Source organism: Dromiciops gliroides, chromosome 5, assembly GCF_019393635.1.
Source record: "Dromiciops gliroides isolate mDroGli1 chromosome 5, mDroGli1.pri, whole genome shotgun sequence".
Classification (NCBI taxonomy): Eukaryota; Metazoa; Chordata; class Mammalia; order Microbiotheria; family Microbiotheriidae; genus Dromiciops; species Dromiciops gliroides.
Window position 1 is genome coordinate 192,606,224 of NC_057865.1, and position 16,154 is coordinate 192,622,377.

Genomic DNA, 16,154 nt, shown 5'->3' on the forward strand with positions numbered 1-16,154 from the left:
TTAAGGCCCACCCTCTGTGATCTTATTGGGGGAGTCATCCGATTGGTCAAGGCTCCACTCATCACTCAGATAATACTCATGAACTAGAGCTGTAGAAGACAGTTCTTGTCATTCTAGAAGAAACTTTTCCAGGAATCAGGAACACCTGAGAAGATTTCTGGAGGATTTCAATCAATATAGGACAATCCTAAACTCGTCCTATGACCCTTCTCATGCCACTCTAGACTTTTTAGGTGGTTATTCTTTATGTGCTATGAAAAGATCTTCTTGTTGGCTTGCAACTATCGCTTTCTTCCTTTGCTTCTTCCTTTTATACCTTATCCACTCAGGTGTTTCAACTTCCTTTAAGCACTAGCATTCACAGGTTGTCATGTTAAGTAAATGAGACATATTGAGGTAGCTGCTGAATAGAATTCTTAGAGGACAGCTGTTCTCTCCTTGCTCCCCTCAGTCAGAGAGTTCAGTTTAGTTCTGTGATAATTTGTGCCTTATATCTTTGATCTGATTTAATCTTTCCTGATCCCAGTTCATCTATGGACAGAAAGATTCTTAGTAGACTATCCTGAAATTTAGATTCTCTTATTTCTTTTTTTTCCCCAGGAGTCCATTCTGTCTGTCCATGAAAAAACTTAAAAATATACAAGTGAAATCTTACTCCTTTGATCCATTTCATGGATTGGTGAGTGGTTCTAAACCACCCATGGTGTGAATGTTTTGTTGGAAAACATTTAGGCTATGATATGTAATTGAAGAAACATTCAATGAAGTCAGTCCACCTATGTGTACATCTTGATCAAGTGTAACAGATGGACAATGAGTTGGGCTGAGATGGAAGAAGTAGTAGGATATCTGGCTGGATCTCATTGAAAGAAATTGCATAGTGCTTCCAAGATGCCAAAATGCTCACTGCCACAATAACCCATCTCTTCTAGCACCAATATATTTCCAGTGATGCCATAAGGCTATGAATCATGGAACACCATGAACTCAGAAGAATCAAAATGACAAGTAACCCAAAGGACAATGGAAAGATGCACAGTGGGTGTAAGCAGCCAACAGCATGTTGTGATCAGTTATTTGGGTGTGGAAACAGATGTACTGAGGACATGTATCATTAAAGGAGACAGACTGATATAGTGGAAAGAACACTGGCTCTGGAATCAAAGGGCTTGGGTTCATTCTGGTACCCTTTTGACACTTACTACCTGTGTGAGCTTGGGTAAATCATTAAACTTTTTCAGGTTTCAGTTTTGCTATTTCTAAAATGAGAAGTTTGGGCTCAATGGCCTTGAAATCCCATCCATATGTGTTATGCCAATACTGTGATCTCCAGTATCCTTACCCTAAGATAAATGGAAAAGAGACAAGTGAATACAAGTATGGTGGCTCTCCTGTGGATATGATGCCTGATGGAACTATGATAATGCATAGTATGACTGAAGCTAACATGGCATCTGAAAGTACAGGGCTACACACACTTTTCCAAGGTCAGGATGAAGGGTGGTAGGTGTTGCATATTGCACACACCATCAAAGGACCATGCCATATGACATACTGGATAGAGGGCTGGAAATCCTGGGTTTGAATCTCATCTCAGTCATATACTAGCTGTGTCATGACCCATGTCAAGTTACTGTATCTTTTGGGATTTAATTTTCTCAAACATAAAATGAGGGGTTGGACTAGATGGATACTGAGGTCTCTTCCACCTTCAGATCTATGATCTTATGTGTATTTATAAAATGAGGTGGGTTGATCATGAGGGGTCACTGGCAAGCAGCCTGAACATATTTACCTAATGTGTTGGGTCAGTTTTAGTGAACTTTCTTTCTTTCATTCTTTCCTTCTTTCTTTCTTTCTTTCTTTCTTTCTTTCTTTCTTTCTTTCTTTCTTTCTTTCTTTCTTTCTTTCTTTCTTTCTTTCTTTCTTTCTTCCTTCCTTCCTTTCTTTCTTTCTTTCTTTTTTTTGGTGGGGCAATTGGGGTTAAGTGGCTTGCCCAGAGTCACACAGCTAGTAAGTGTCAAGTGTCTGAGGACAGATTTGAACTCAGGTCCTCCTGAATCCAGGGACTGTGCTTTATCCACTGTGCCACCTAGCTTCCCCCCTGAACATTATATTTAATATTAATAGTCCACAAAATATTAAAATAATCAGAGGAAGTCCTCTAGGGAATTGGGTGGACAATTTATGGAGTATTTATGGAAAGACATAGGAGAATTTCTTAAGTGGTTAAAATTATACTGTATTATTTAATAATAATTTCTATTCTGTAATTGATCCTCTTACCCATTTTGGTCAAATCCCATTTCTCAATGTAGTTCAAAAGTCAATAGTTGGCTCAGTGGATAAAGCACTGGCCCTGGAGTCATAAAGACCTGAGTTCAAATCTCACCTCCGGTATTTACTAGCTGTGTGACCCTGGGCAAGTCACTTAACCCTAATTGCCTTAAACATTCAGGGCCATTGCCAGTTGCCAGTTGTCCTGATATATATCTTGCCACTGGACCCATATGGCTCTGGAGAAGAGAGTGAGGCTGATGACCTTGAACATCCTTCCCTCACTTAAATGCAATTCAGTGCAAGTCATGCCATCAACTGGACATCAACATCATTGCTTGGTTAAATAGTGTTATCACTCCTAGCCCCTAGGACATTTGCTTGCTGACCAGTTTAACCTGGGAACCATGTTTTATCTGAAAACTGAAACCAGTTTAAACTGAAAACCCTTCTGTACTTGCTTGTCCTTTTAAAAGCTAGGAGTTATTTGATATTCCCCAAAGGAACTCTAACCCTGGTGGTCCTGATTTGGGTGGTTCTGATTTTATTTTTTTCATTTTTTTTTTGGTTCTGATTTTCAAGCCAAGATTACCAGAGGCAGCTGAAAGCAGAAAACCCTAACTGCAGCTAATTGTACTTTCCCTACCTCCCAGACCTTCTCCCCTCCCCGCCCCCCCCCCCCCCAGCCCTTTTCAGGACTCCATAAAAACAGTCTTTTCTTTCCCTTGGTGGTTGCTGATCTGAGGAGGCCAGTCAAATTTACTTTGTTAACAGCTTTATGTGTCACTGTTAATAAAGGGTTATCTTGCCCTGGAGGAAACATTCCTCAGTTTGTCTATGTTGCATTTTATTCTTCAGAGTGGAGAGGAGTTGTAGACTATAGGGGATATGCATACTAATAAACTTCTTAATTATCAAATTATCCTATTGGATCAGGGCTGGTTAGCAGGCTTGTCAGAGTCCTAGCCTGGTCTTACAGATAAACAGAGAAAATTTCTCATTTTACAACTGCATTTCCCTAGCTGACCTGTTCTTCCTGTAGGCTAAAAAGTCCTTATGACACAGAAAGTAAAGTAACAAAATTTACCATTCTCCCTGCTAGGAATGATTATTAGTTCTGCATATAGGGACCAGTGACTATTTCTTTGATTGCTGATAGCATTGACTGAAGAGGTTCCTGAAAATATCTGCTAATAAATTTATTAAGCAGGTAGCTATAAGGAGATTGTAAGGAAAAATTATTGGGGGATGTCTTTGAAACAGTTCTGTTTTATCTGTGTTTCCACTCCTCCTGTTGCCACTTTCTCCTATTTCACCCACACTCCCAACTAAAGACTCACCCAATAGTTTCACAAATAAAATACTATGGGCAGAGTCAAGATAGAAGAGTGAAAAGAAGTATCAGAATATAGCTCACCTCTCTCCCCCCTTGACAAAGATCTAGAGAATGCACCAGATTGAATTCCAATTGGGAAAAGCCAAGAAATCACAACCAACCCATGGTTCCTTAGGGAGACAGAGAAGTCTTGAGACCTTGGGAAGCACTGGGCAGAAAGATACTAGGAGATCTCTGAATGAGAATTGGGAGCAAGAACATGTGCCATTTGGCAACTCTGTCTATCACTACCTAGTTCCAGGTCACAGGTTCAGGGTGGAGAGGAACAGTTGTGAACATTGGCCTTACTTGTGTACTGATCCTGGAGCACATTCTGAGAAGCAAGCAGTACCTTTGTAGATGGCTCTGATCTCAGGATCAGAGCATAGCATCCCAAACCAAAGGGGAGCCAGCAATTCAGTTACTCTGAACCTACAGAGCCTCCCAGTGGCCAATAGTGGATGAGTCTAGAAGCAATCCATTGAAACCTCCAACCAGAAACAAACCAATATACCAAAATCTAGGTTAGTAACTTGTGGAATTCAGACCAGGAAGGCTGTGAACAAATCTCCCCCTGGGTTGAGCCACATTAGGAGCACTGAAAGCTTACAGCCCCACCCCCAGCCAGAGTCGTGAAAGAAGGAGAAGGATTTAAAAACAGAAGCTCAGAACTGACATGACTGAAAGAATGAGCAAACTAAAAAAAGAATCCAACCATAAAAGCTATTATAGGGACAGGGAAGCTTAAGACACAAAACCAGAAGAGAATGGTTAAAAACCCAAACTCAAACCTAAACCAAAACAAACCAAAAAACTCTACAAGCAAAGCCTCAAAGAAGCAGCTTAGATGCCAGACCAGCAAGAATTCCTAGAAGAGTTAAAGCAAGAGCTAATAATTTATTTTTAAAAATCAAATGTTTAAAAACCAATAGAGGAAACATTAGGACAAGACAAAAGAGCTAGAAAAGAATTAATAACTTGGAAAAATTGGTACAAAGCCTTACTGAACAAAATAACTCCTTGAAAATTAGAATTGGCCATGTGGAAGGTAATGACTCCATGAGATATCAATAAATAAAAAAGTCAAAACACACAAAAAATAGGAGAAAATGTGAAGTATCTCATAGGAAAAACAACTGACCTGGGAAACAGATCAAGGAGAGAAAATTTAAAAATCACTGAACTATCTGCAAGCCATGAACAAAAAACACCATGGTTCAAGAAAGTGTAAAAGAAAACTGTCTAGGTATCATGGAATCAGAGAACAAAAAAGGAATTGAATGACTCCTGTGGTCACTTCCTGAAGGACCCCCCCCCCCCAAATGAAAATTCCTAGGAATATTATAGCTAAAAGTCAGGGCTCCTAGGTCAAGGAAAAAATAATGCAAGCAGCCATAAAGAAAGCTCAACTCAGGAGTTGAGATCAGAATCATACAAGATTTAGTAGCTACTACTTTAAGGAGTGGAAAGCTTGGAATTTAATATTCTAGAAGGCAAAGAATCTAGGCTTACAACTAAACCTAGCAAAACTGGGCATAATTCTAAGTGGGGGTAGGGGGGAGGGGGAATGGACTTTTAACAAAATAGAGGACATCCAAACATTCATGATTCAGAAAAAAACCCCCAAAAACAGCTGAGTAGAAAATGTGAAATGTAAACATAAGGAGTCAGAAGCATATATCATATGATACTAAATAAATTTAAAATGTTTATATAAGGAGATGATACATGTAGCCTCTCAGAACTTTACATTACTGGGGAACATAGAAAAATATAATTAGAGAGAGGGACTGCATGTGATTCTGTTATGTTTAGATGATCTCAAAAGAAGAATGAAATGTGTGGGGAAGAGTAATACATTGGGAGAGGGAAGAAGGAAGAGGAAGAATGGGGGAAATTATCTCACATACATGGAGCAAACAAAGAAGAGTTTGTATAACAAGGATGATGACAATTAGACTACATTCTCACCTGAACTGGGCAAAGAAGGAAAGAATACACATTCACATAGTTGGGTACAGAAATACCTTTTACCCAATGGGGAAATTGGAAAAAAATGGGTAAAAAGAAAAGGGGTGAGGATAAGGAGAGGATAGATTAAGAGAAGCATTAGCCAGAAGCAAAACAGACTAAAAGAAAGAGCAGGGGAAAAAGAAAAAGATAATATGTAACAGAACAAGATGGAGGGAATACACAGCAATAACTGTGAATGTAAATAGGATGAACTCCCCCATAAACCAAAGGGAGATAGCAGAATGGAATAAAACCCAGAATAATATATTGTTTATGTCATATAGGTAAAATAAATGAGATACTCCTGGGTGATGACTGAGATTACCTGTCTATCTAAGGAAAGAATATAAATGCCAGAGTAACTGTGAAAATGAAAAAGTACTCTGGAAAGATTTTTATGTATCTCTCTCTCTCTCTCTTTTTTTTTTTTTTGGTGAGGCAGTTGGGGTTAAGTGATTTGCCCAGGGTCACACAGCTAGTAAGTGTTAAGTGTTTGAGGCCGGATTTGAATCCAGGTCCTCCTGAATCTAGGGTTGGTGCTCTATCCACTGCACCACCTAGCTGCCCCTTATGTATCTTTTAAACTAAAACAAACTGCTTTGATCAATGGGGGTGTATTCATAAAATCATTGATTTAAAGTTGGAAGACAACTTAGAGATCATTTAGTCCAACTTCCTCATTTTCCAGGTTAGGAAACTGGGGCCTAGAGTAGTTAAATGACTTGCTTAAGATCACTGAGAAGATTGACTTGATCCTGTATCATTTATTTATTGATCCTAATTACAATTAATTGCTTTCTCTGAACTTAGTTCGGAATTCACCTGGCATGTAATGGGTTAAGTTTAGAACTCAAGCTCTCCTGCTAATCACTAATCTATTGTTACTTCAAGTTGTTTAATTGACCTTGGGGATGTGTGTGAATGCAAGGGAGTCAAGGCCTGATTGACACCACCAAGCTATCTTTCAAGTATATCTGGTTTGCTGTCCAAAAGTCTGAGCTGTTACTTCATACCTGGATTCAAACAGTGAGCAAGTCTTAGTCTCATGAGCAAAGAAAAAGGAGGGGGCAGGTCATCACTAGCCTTCATTACTAACATTCTAGTCAATCATGTTGTTCCTTGAACCTCAGCTTTGTTACCATTTATGTTGCCCTTAATCCCATGACATCATCTACCCTGTTCTGTTCTTTGTTCTGTACTCCCCAAAACCTATATAAAGGGAACTGTCCTTTTGCCAAGGTCTTTGGCATAAGTTGAGGCAATCCATAGACCCATTTATTGACAGGTAGCATGCCCCTGCTAATAAAAGTTAGCTTGCGTGTAGATTTGCCTTACTTTACCCTTTTGTTAGATTTCAATCATGATGTCAACACAGATATTAAATGGTGAGTCTGGATTCAAACTAAATTCTGCGACAAGTTCAGCAGTGTTTTCACTGAAACACATTGCCTCTTTTGTATGACTCATTTTAGCCAATGTCAGTCAAAAAGTATTTACTAAATACCTACCAAGTCCAGGCAATGTGCTAAGTGCTGCGGATACAAAAAATGGCAAACATAGTCCTTGCTCTTGAGAAGTTCATAATTTAATGGGGGAAAGAACATGCAAATAAATATATACAGACAAGCTACATACAGGATAAATAGGAAATAATCAACAGAGGAAAGGCACTAGAATTTTTAAAAATAGCATTTTATTTTTTCCAATTACATCAAAAGATAGTTTTCAACATTCATTTTTGTAAGATTTTGAATTCCAAATTTTTGTCCTTTCCTCCCTTCCCTCTCCACTCCTGAAGCCAGCAGGCAATCTGATATACGTTATACATTACAATCATATTAAACATATTTCCACATTAGTCATGTTGTGAGAGAAGAATCAGAACAAAATGAAAAAAAACTATAAGAAAAAAGAAACAAACAAAAAAATGAAAATAGTATGCTTCAATCTTTATTTGTATTCCATAGTTCTTTTTCTGGATGTGGAGAGCATTTTCCATCATTAGTCTTTTGGCATTGTCTTGGATCATTGTATTGCTGAGAAAAGCTAAGTCTATCACAGTAGATCATTGCACAATATTGTTACTGAAGGTACTAGAATTAAGAGTTATTGGGCCCCCCCCCCCAAAAAAAAAGGGTGGCTAGGTGGTGCAGTCGATAAAGAACTGGCCCTGGATTCAGGAGTACCTGAGTTCAAATCTGGCCTCAGACACTTGACACTTACTAGCTGTGTGACCCTGGGCAAGTCACTTAACCCCCATTGCCCCACCAAAAAAAAAAAGAGTTATTGGGGCAGGGGCAGCTAGGTGGCGCAGTGGATAGAATACCAGCCCTGGATTCAGAAGGACCTGAGTTCAAATCCAGCCACAGATACTTGACACTTACTAGCTATGTGACCCTGGGCAAGTCACTTAACACCAATTGCCTCACCAAAAAAAAAAAAAAGTTATTGTGGCAGCTAGGTGGTACAGTGGATAGAGCACTGGCCCTGGATTCAGAAGGACCTGAGTTCAAATCCAGCCTCAGACACTTAACAATTACTAGCTGTGTCACCCTGGGCAAGTCACTTAACCCCAATTGCCTCACCAAAAAATAAAAAATAAAAAATAAAAAAGAATTTTATTGGGAAGGCTTTCTGTAGAAGGTGGGATTTTAGCTGGGCCTAAAGGAGGCCAGAGAAATTAGGAGATGGAGACGAAGAGGGAAAACATTTCCAGGAATGAGGAACAGCTAGAAAAAATGCCAGGACCCAAAATATGTACAGTCTTGTTTTGGGAACAGCAAAATGTCCCTGGATCAAAGACTATGTGTAGGTGGGTGTAGAGTCTAAGAAAACTGGAAAAGTTTGGGGGTGAGGTGTCATCAGATTATAAAGGGCTTTGAATATCAAACATTGGATTTTTGTATTTGATCCTAGAGGTGATAGGGAGCCATTGGAGTTTGTGTTTGAAGGGTGGTAGGATCAAACTTTTGAGTTTTTAAGGCCTTCTGAGAATTTACTCTTTTCTATCTTCAAATGAAGCAGCATTATCTGTACCTCTGATGTGCTTGATGCAACTGCAGAATTCTACTGCACTCAACTTTATACATAGGGTCAGAGCCAATATTATGAGTAGGCTGCTTATGTGATCTGGTTTGAGGGTTATCAGGAAGGTCACACTACTTTTGAACATCTCTCCAACTGGCCTTTCCCAGGTGCCTGAAGTTCGTATAGTACTCAATCCTGGCTAAATCATATTTTAGAATGCAAGCCTTTTAAGAAAATAGGTATACATATGATTCTACTAGGAGCCATTCATATTTTAGCTTAATTTAACAGATCAGCTAATCAGTCATCTAGTAGCATCTGGAAGGGACTGGGACACAGGATAAATAAATTTTGGTGGGAGTCAGGAAAAATGTGGAACATGAAGTGACAGTGAGAAAACAGGACTGGGATGGGGGTTCATAAGTGTCCAAAGCAGAGGGTAGCATAAAGGCACTGGGCATTGTGGAGGTAGGAGAAGACACAGAAAAAAAGGGTGGAGGTTCCCCAAAGAGTAATTTATTTGCTCCACAGTTTTTTTGTTTTGTTTTGTTTTGTTTTAGTGAGGCAATTGGGGTTAAGTGACTTGCCCAGGGTCACACAGCTATTAAGTGTTAAGTGTCTGAGGCTGAATTTGAACTCAGGTACTCCTGACTCCAGGGCCGGTGCTCTATCCAATGCAGCATCTAGCTGCCCCTGCTCCACAGTTTTGCATACATTGGTCTGTCACAGGAAAATGAAAACTATCTCCCTCAGCTCTTTTGTATCATTTTGGCAAAAGGCAGTTGAGGCAGTAGGAGAAAACAGGTAAAGAAGGGACAGGCTATAGACTTGAGAACATCCTCTGCACTGCAATCCTTGTCCCAAGACCATAGATCACAGAGTTATTGGTATAGAAAAGACCTTAGAAGTTATTTAATCTAATCCTTATTTTGTAGAAAAGGGCACCGAGGCCTAGAGAGATTAAGTGACTTGACCAAGGTCACATATATAATGTGGCAGAGCTGGCATTTGAAGGTAGGTTCCTCTCACTCAAATCTAATATTCTTTCTACTGTACCATGAAGCCTATTTAACTCTATGGGGCTCAAATGCCCAGCACATCAATGCAGGGAAATCAGATAAAAGTTATCAGCCTTAAAGGAAGCCAGTGCTTCAGACATTATTTTGGCAGCATAGCACCCATCTCAGAACTAAGTGATCATAAAGGAGAACCAATCCACCATTAGTTTCAGCTACTACCCTGCTAGGACTCTCAGGTTTAGTTTGGTCAGTTAGAGGGAAACCTTCAGAGGATGGCTACATGTATTCTGAACGTGAAGGAAGAAAAAAGATGGAAACCAAGAAGGAACGGGAAAGGTCATAAGAAAGGAAGAAAAACCTTGGTACGTGGATGCTTTGATCAATAATGAGACCTAATATATTCAGGCACCTCATTGCCCTATCAATTCATAATAGTAAGAATTCTAGTCCGTTTGGGGCTTACTGCTCTCTTGAACCAGGAGTCTAAAGTAGTTACCTTTAAATCCTTGGGATGGAGAGGAAAATTTGGTAAGAGAGTATAGAAAGGGTCAAATGAGCCCTATGAGGCAATTATGTCCAAGGGAAAGAAATAAATACACGATAAGGTTGGTTTGTCATAGATTTTAGTGAAGTCACATTTTTACTTTTCCAGATCCCTCAGTGGCTACTTTTTCATTCCTACACTATGTTATATTTACTTTGAGTTTATTTGTTTTATTAACTTTTTGTTTTGTTTTGTTTTTTGTTTTTTGGTGAGGCAATTGGGGTTAAGTGACTTACCCAGGGTCACACAGCTAGTAAGTGTTAAGTGTCTGAGGCCAGTGTAATGATTGGAATGACGCCACCTGCTGGAGACTTACTGTAGAAGAGTTCCGCCCATGAAGCGAAGCTCTTTGAGGGCAAGACCAGGAGTCTTTTCTTTGGCATCAGGAAGTGACGTTGGGTAGTGGGAGGAAGAAGGAAGAGACTAGCGCTCTGTCTCTGGCTTTCCTTTGGACTCTGGTGGAGAGCGGAGCTAGAAATGTGCTCTCCCTTTAATAGATAGGAATCTAGGCCTTTCTCTCTTTACCAAATTCTTATTCTCCTTAATAAATGCTTAAAAGTCTAACTCTTGCTAAAGCTTATAATTTATTGGCGACCACTCATTGGATATTTTAGACAGACTAGCTAGAACTTTAGCCCCTAAAGGAAACATTTCGTTTCTTGAGGAATCAAAGGGGGGAATGTAGTAAAAAGTTTTTAACAGTCGGTTAGTGAATATGAAAAGACGCCAGTTTTTTAAAGGACCACCCTTTCAGGGAGGAGACCATGCCGTGTACTCCACCTGCACCTGCTAGGCACTCCACTTCCGGGGTGCAAGCTTAAAAGGCAAGGAGAGAACGGAAGTGAGGTTTTTTTTTTTTGGCCTGCTCTCCTGGTCCGATGACTGGTGCTGCACACACAAATGCTGACGGAGGTTGGACTCGGCCCGGCTCGCCGTAACAGCATGTGCTTGACACGGCTCTCCCTCTCAAAGGTGGCCTTGGGTTTTTGGTGAGTTTTATATGGAATATAGACTAAGCTTAGACTTAAGACTATTTGTTTTGTATTTCTACTTTCCTGTCTCTCTAATTAACATCACCTTGTAATTTCCAAACAATAAAAGCTCTAACTAGAGACCAGAGGCTTCTTCCATTTACTAGTCTGGGAGATAAAGGAGGGAAAGGTTAAAAAGGGGAGGTTAATGCTCTAGTATCCAATTTTAAATCTCACACCAGATTTGAATTCAGGTACTCCTGACTCCAGGGCCGGTGCTCTATCCACTGTACCACCTAGCTGCCCCTGTTTTATTAACTTTTAATTTATGTTGCATATATTTTTTATGTACTTGTCTTCCCCAGTAGAATATAAGCTCCTTTCAAGTAAGAATTTCAAGTGGGAATTGTTTCATTTTTGTACTTGTGACCTAATAAAGGTTTATTGAATTGCATTTGTCATGTGTACGAATAAGCTTTCTTTCATGGATTTCAAGGAGTAGCAGTAAAGTTATCCAGGAATTACACGATTGGAAAAGGAGATGGGCAAGTCACAATGTGAAAATATGGATAACATGGTAGACTTGATTGACCCTTGGAACCAAAGGGGCCTCCTTTGACACAACCTCCTATTAGTCTCTGGCTACACTGATATTGTTTCCTGAGGGCAAAAAGGCCCATCCACATATGACCAGGACCCTTCAAAATTGATGGCTATTCCAAGACCTTACAAGACAACACTGTCTTGTTGACTGTACCTTTTTTTTTTTTAAGTGAGGCAATTGGGGTTAAGTGACTTGCCCTGGGTCACACAACTAGTAAGTGTTAAGTGTCTGAGGCCGGATTTGAACTCAGGTACTCCTGACTCCAGGGTCAGTGCTATATTTACTGCACCACCTAGTTGCCCCCACTGTACCTTTTTCATATGGAGACTCCTGGGTCCTTGGCTGCTGAAGTTAGGTACAACTGTATCCTTCTTTTTTTTTTTTTTTTAATGAGAATGACCTGTTTATTATTTTAAACAAATTATCATAGCAGCCATAACAGGATCCATCTTTAGGTAGATAGACCAAATAGCTGAACACAGTCCAATAAAATGGTGGTCACTGATGGTCAAAGTAATCCCATAATCAGCGAGATCTGTTGATGAAACTGATGTCTTTCACATACTGATGGAAGCACTGGTGGCACATGTTCAGGCCATACTTGTGGATCAGGCCGTGCCGGTTCGAACACACGCGGCACGACTGAGACCCCTGGCCAAATTTGCGAGGGTGGCTCCAGTAGAGCTGCTGGTGACTCATGGCGCAGCTAGCAAAGATGTGAGAAGAAAGGAAGAAGACTATCCATGCATGTACTCTTCAAGCCCCGATGTGGCCCGGCCTCACACAAGATGATGTCATGGCGTAGACGCATCAACTGTGTCCTTCTTGAAAATCCTTTCTATAGCAAGACAAAGTAAATCTCCTTTTGTTAATTGTTTAATGACCTAAGATTTTATCCCAATATAGAACTTGAATTAACAGCATTGGCATCAGGCCTACCCCTAAAAAAGTGGAAGAAAGAAAAGAGAAAGGGAGAAAAGAGAAAGAAGGGATATGTTTAGTGGTGAGTTGAACCCTTTCAAGAAATCTTTTTCTTGGTTTGTGTGTTTGTGTGTTTGTATGTTTGTAAGTCCTTTCTCCTTTAATGGAAGAAAAAAAATCAAGAAAAAACATTTAACTTCTCAAGCTTTTCAATTCTTCTTTTTTTGTAATTTATTTCCCCAAATGTTCCTTAATTACTTTTTTTTTTTTTTGGTTGGGCAATGAGGGTTAAGTGACTTGCCCAGGGTCACACAGCTAGTAAGTGTCAAGTGTCTGAGGCCAGATTTGAACTCAAGTCCTCCTGAATCCAGGGCTGGTGCTTTATCCACTGTGCCACTTAGCTGCCCCTTCAATCCTTCTTAATCTCTAGATAGATAATTTTGGAAACTGTGGATGTAGCCTCAAAGAGATGCACCTCAACTACTGCCCCATACTCTTTTTTCTTCCAGTACCACTACAAAGCCACTATTCATTTTTCCCATTTGATCGTCATAATGGTCCAGGAGGGGACAGTTACAATGTACTAATAGGTTATTGATAGAGAGTAGTATAATGACAAGAATACTAGCACTAGTACTAGTGACAAGTGCCTGGGATTTATAAAATAAGGATTGGAATCCTAATTCTGTTAGCTGGATGAGATACTTTTCTTCCTCTGCTCTCCCTCTCTCCTTCCCTTCTTCCCTCCTTCCTTTCTCCTTCTTTCCCTCTCTCTGTTCCGTCCTTTCTTCTTTCTTCTCTCTTCTTAGCTAGGATTAAATTCAGGTTAGCAGCAGTGTCCCTCATAATCTTAGCATGCCTTTAAATGTGAGGTAGTAAGAAGAGGGATGCTTTTTTGGATATTCATTAAAAATTAACTTATCGGGGGCAGCTAGGTGGCACAGTAGATAAAGCACTGGCCCTGGATTCAGGAGGACCTGAGTTCAAATCCGGCCTCAGTCACTTGACACTTACTAGCTGTGTGACCCTGGGCAAGTCACTTAACCCCCATTGCCCCCCCCCCCAATTAACTTATCTTTTACCTCAAACCTTCCCCTCTACTGTATTTCCCTATTTCAGTCAAGTGTATTATCATTCTTTAATCTCCATGATCTCTAAACTTATGGTTATCTCTTTCTCTTTACTCTTCTTCCCCTTATAAATCCAATTAATTGCCAAGTCTTTCTCTTTCTACCTCCATATCATCTTTTATTTCCAGCTCTATTCTTGCTACTTAAAGAGGCATCACCTTAGGTCAGACTCTCATCACCTTACCTGGACTAATGTAATATCCTTATTTTTGATATTTTGTTAAAAATGCAGACTTTACTAACTGCAGCGATCTTCTCATTGGTCTCAAGTCTTTTATCGCTTTATTCCATCCTCTACACTGCTGCCAAAGTGATTTTCCTTAATTGTAGATCTGACCATGTCACTCACCTATTGAACAAATTCCTATAACTCCCTGTTGGTTCTAGGGCCAAATAAAAATTCTTCTGTTTGGCATAGATCCTTCACAACTACATTCCAGTCTACCTTCCCAATCTCATTATACATTACATCCCTTCCCACACTCTAGAGTCCAGACAAAAATGGCCTTTTCTCTTTTCCTCACACATAACTCTCCATCCTCTATCTCCAAGACTTTTATTTATCCTGTATGTCTGGAATGCACCCCCTTTCCTAGATTCTCTCACTTCATTTAAGAATCAGCTCAGACAGCATCTTTTACATGATTCCTTTCTGATCCCCCCAATTGCTACTCTGCTCCCTCCCTAACTACCTTGTATTCAATTGTCTTAAATGTAGGCACCCTGAAGGAGTGCATATACCAGTCACCATCACTTTACCATCATCTCTTCTCAGATCCTGAGGAGATAGCCCAGGACCTTCCTTGATCTTAAGAGTCCTGAAATTAGTGACATTTAAATTATGACATTAAAGAAAAGGCATTAGAGTGTGCTTTTCCACTGAAACCTAAGGACCATGGACAACCTGCAGCTTCTCCCTTTAATTGGATGGTTCTTTCCAGAACTTCTATTTAAGGAGGGTACCTAGGCTAGGCATGGCTCTTTTCTCTGCAGGCTCCTCTCTACCATGCTCTCCACTCCCACCTGTTACCTTTTTTCTCTCTTGCTGTCACTCCCCAGCTTTCTTTTATCTTTCTTTTATGTGTTATCTCCCCCCCCTCCCCCCTTTAGAATGTAAGCTCCGCAAGGTCAGGGAGTCTCTTTCTTTTTACTTGCATTTGTATTCCCAGAACCTAGTCCAGTGCTTGTGGTATAGTAAGTGTTTAATACATATTTGTTGACTTTTCCATCTGATTTGTAGCTGAAACCTTCCATATGTGTTGTTTCCTTCATTGGAATGGAAGTTCCTTGAAAACAAATACTCTCTTACTTTTCTATTTGTATATCCAATACTTAGCACAGTGCTTTGTGCATAGTACAAGATTAATAAATGCTTTGTTCATTCATTTATTTTATATTTATTTCATAAAAATATATAAATTCTATATAAATATATAATTCTATACAATACATAAATATATATACATTCTATATTAATATATTAAGATTTATTAATATTTGACAGTTGTGGGTGGGTAGGGGATAAGGAAGTTTCTGCTTCTAAGCAGAAGAGCTGGTTACTCCCCCTTTCTGATACCCATCCATGTATAATCATGTAGTATGTTTCTACTCATTGCCTCTTCTCCACTCAGGTGTGTGTGTGTGTGTATATTCCTCAAACCTAGCAAAGAAAGCTCAAAGGGAAATCAAAGGCACCCAAGGCAGCCACCTCAAAGGGAGGTGACACCAGCTCTTTTTTTTTCACCAACATGGATCACTTCGTGTCTAGTATATTGGTTCAGATGCACTGAGTTACTTTCTACTTTGGGAGTTATAAAACATTCATTAATAATATCTCCTCTTAATCTAGTGTGGAGCCCTTGTATATTGCTGGGGAATACTTCCTAGTTTTATTAACACCTATTAATTGCTCCCTCTGGTTACATCACTATCCATCTGCCTCCTGTTCAGCTGCATATAACCCCAAAGGACATATACAGAAATTAATGCGGTAAGGAATAATCACATGGTCTTAGAAAACTGGTTTCTTTAAAACAAGTGGCAAAATAGAAAGCAAACTCTTAATGGACAAGGATTAAGAAATAAATACACATCTCTCTCCCTAGGAAGGAAGGAAGGAAAGAGGGAGGGAGGGAGAGAGGGAGGGAGGAAGGAAGAAAGGAGGGAAGGAAGAAGCAGTGGTTCCAGTGTCCCACTATCTTTGTTCATTTGTGCTCATTTACCCTGATAAGATGTAAGCTCCTTGAGAAGAGGAAGTACTTAATTTTTGGCTT

General features: G+C 39.8%; 1 protein-coding gene across 1 annotated transcript; it reads right to left on the minus strand.

Annotated features, from left to right (window-relative positions):
* Nucleotides 1-12,355: 12,355 nt before the first annotated feature.
* Nucleotides 12,356-12,529, minus strand: LOC122728898 (40S ribosomal protein S29-like). Its single transcript, XM_043967609.1, has one exon. It carries the CDS (start codon nt 12,527-12,529, stop codon nt 12,356-12,358), a length of 174 nt encoding a protein of 57 aa, XP_043823544.1.
* Nucleotides 12,530-16,154: the final 3,625 nt, after the last annotated feature.

Bases quoted from the DNA above. Each gene is read 5' to 3' on its own strand.
- LOC122728898 (XM_043967609.1), bottom strand. From the start codon at position 12,529: ATGAGTCACCAGCAGCTCTACTGGAGCCACCCTCGCAAATTTGGCCAG.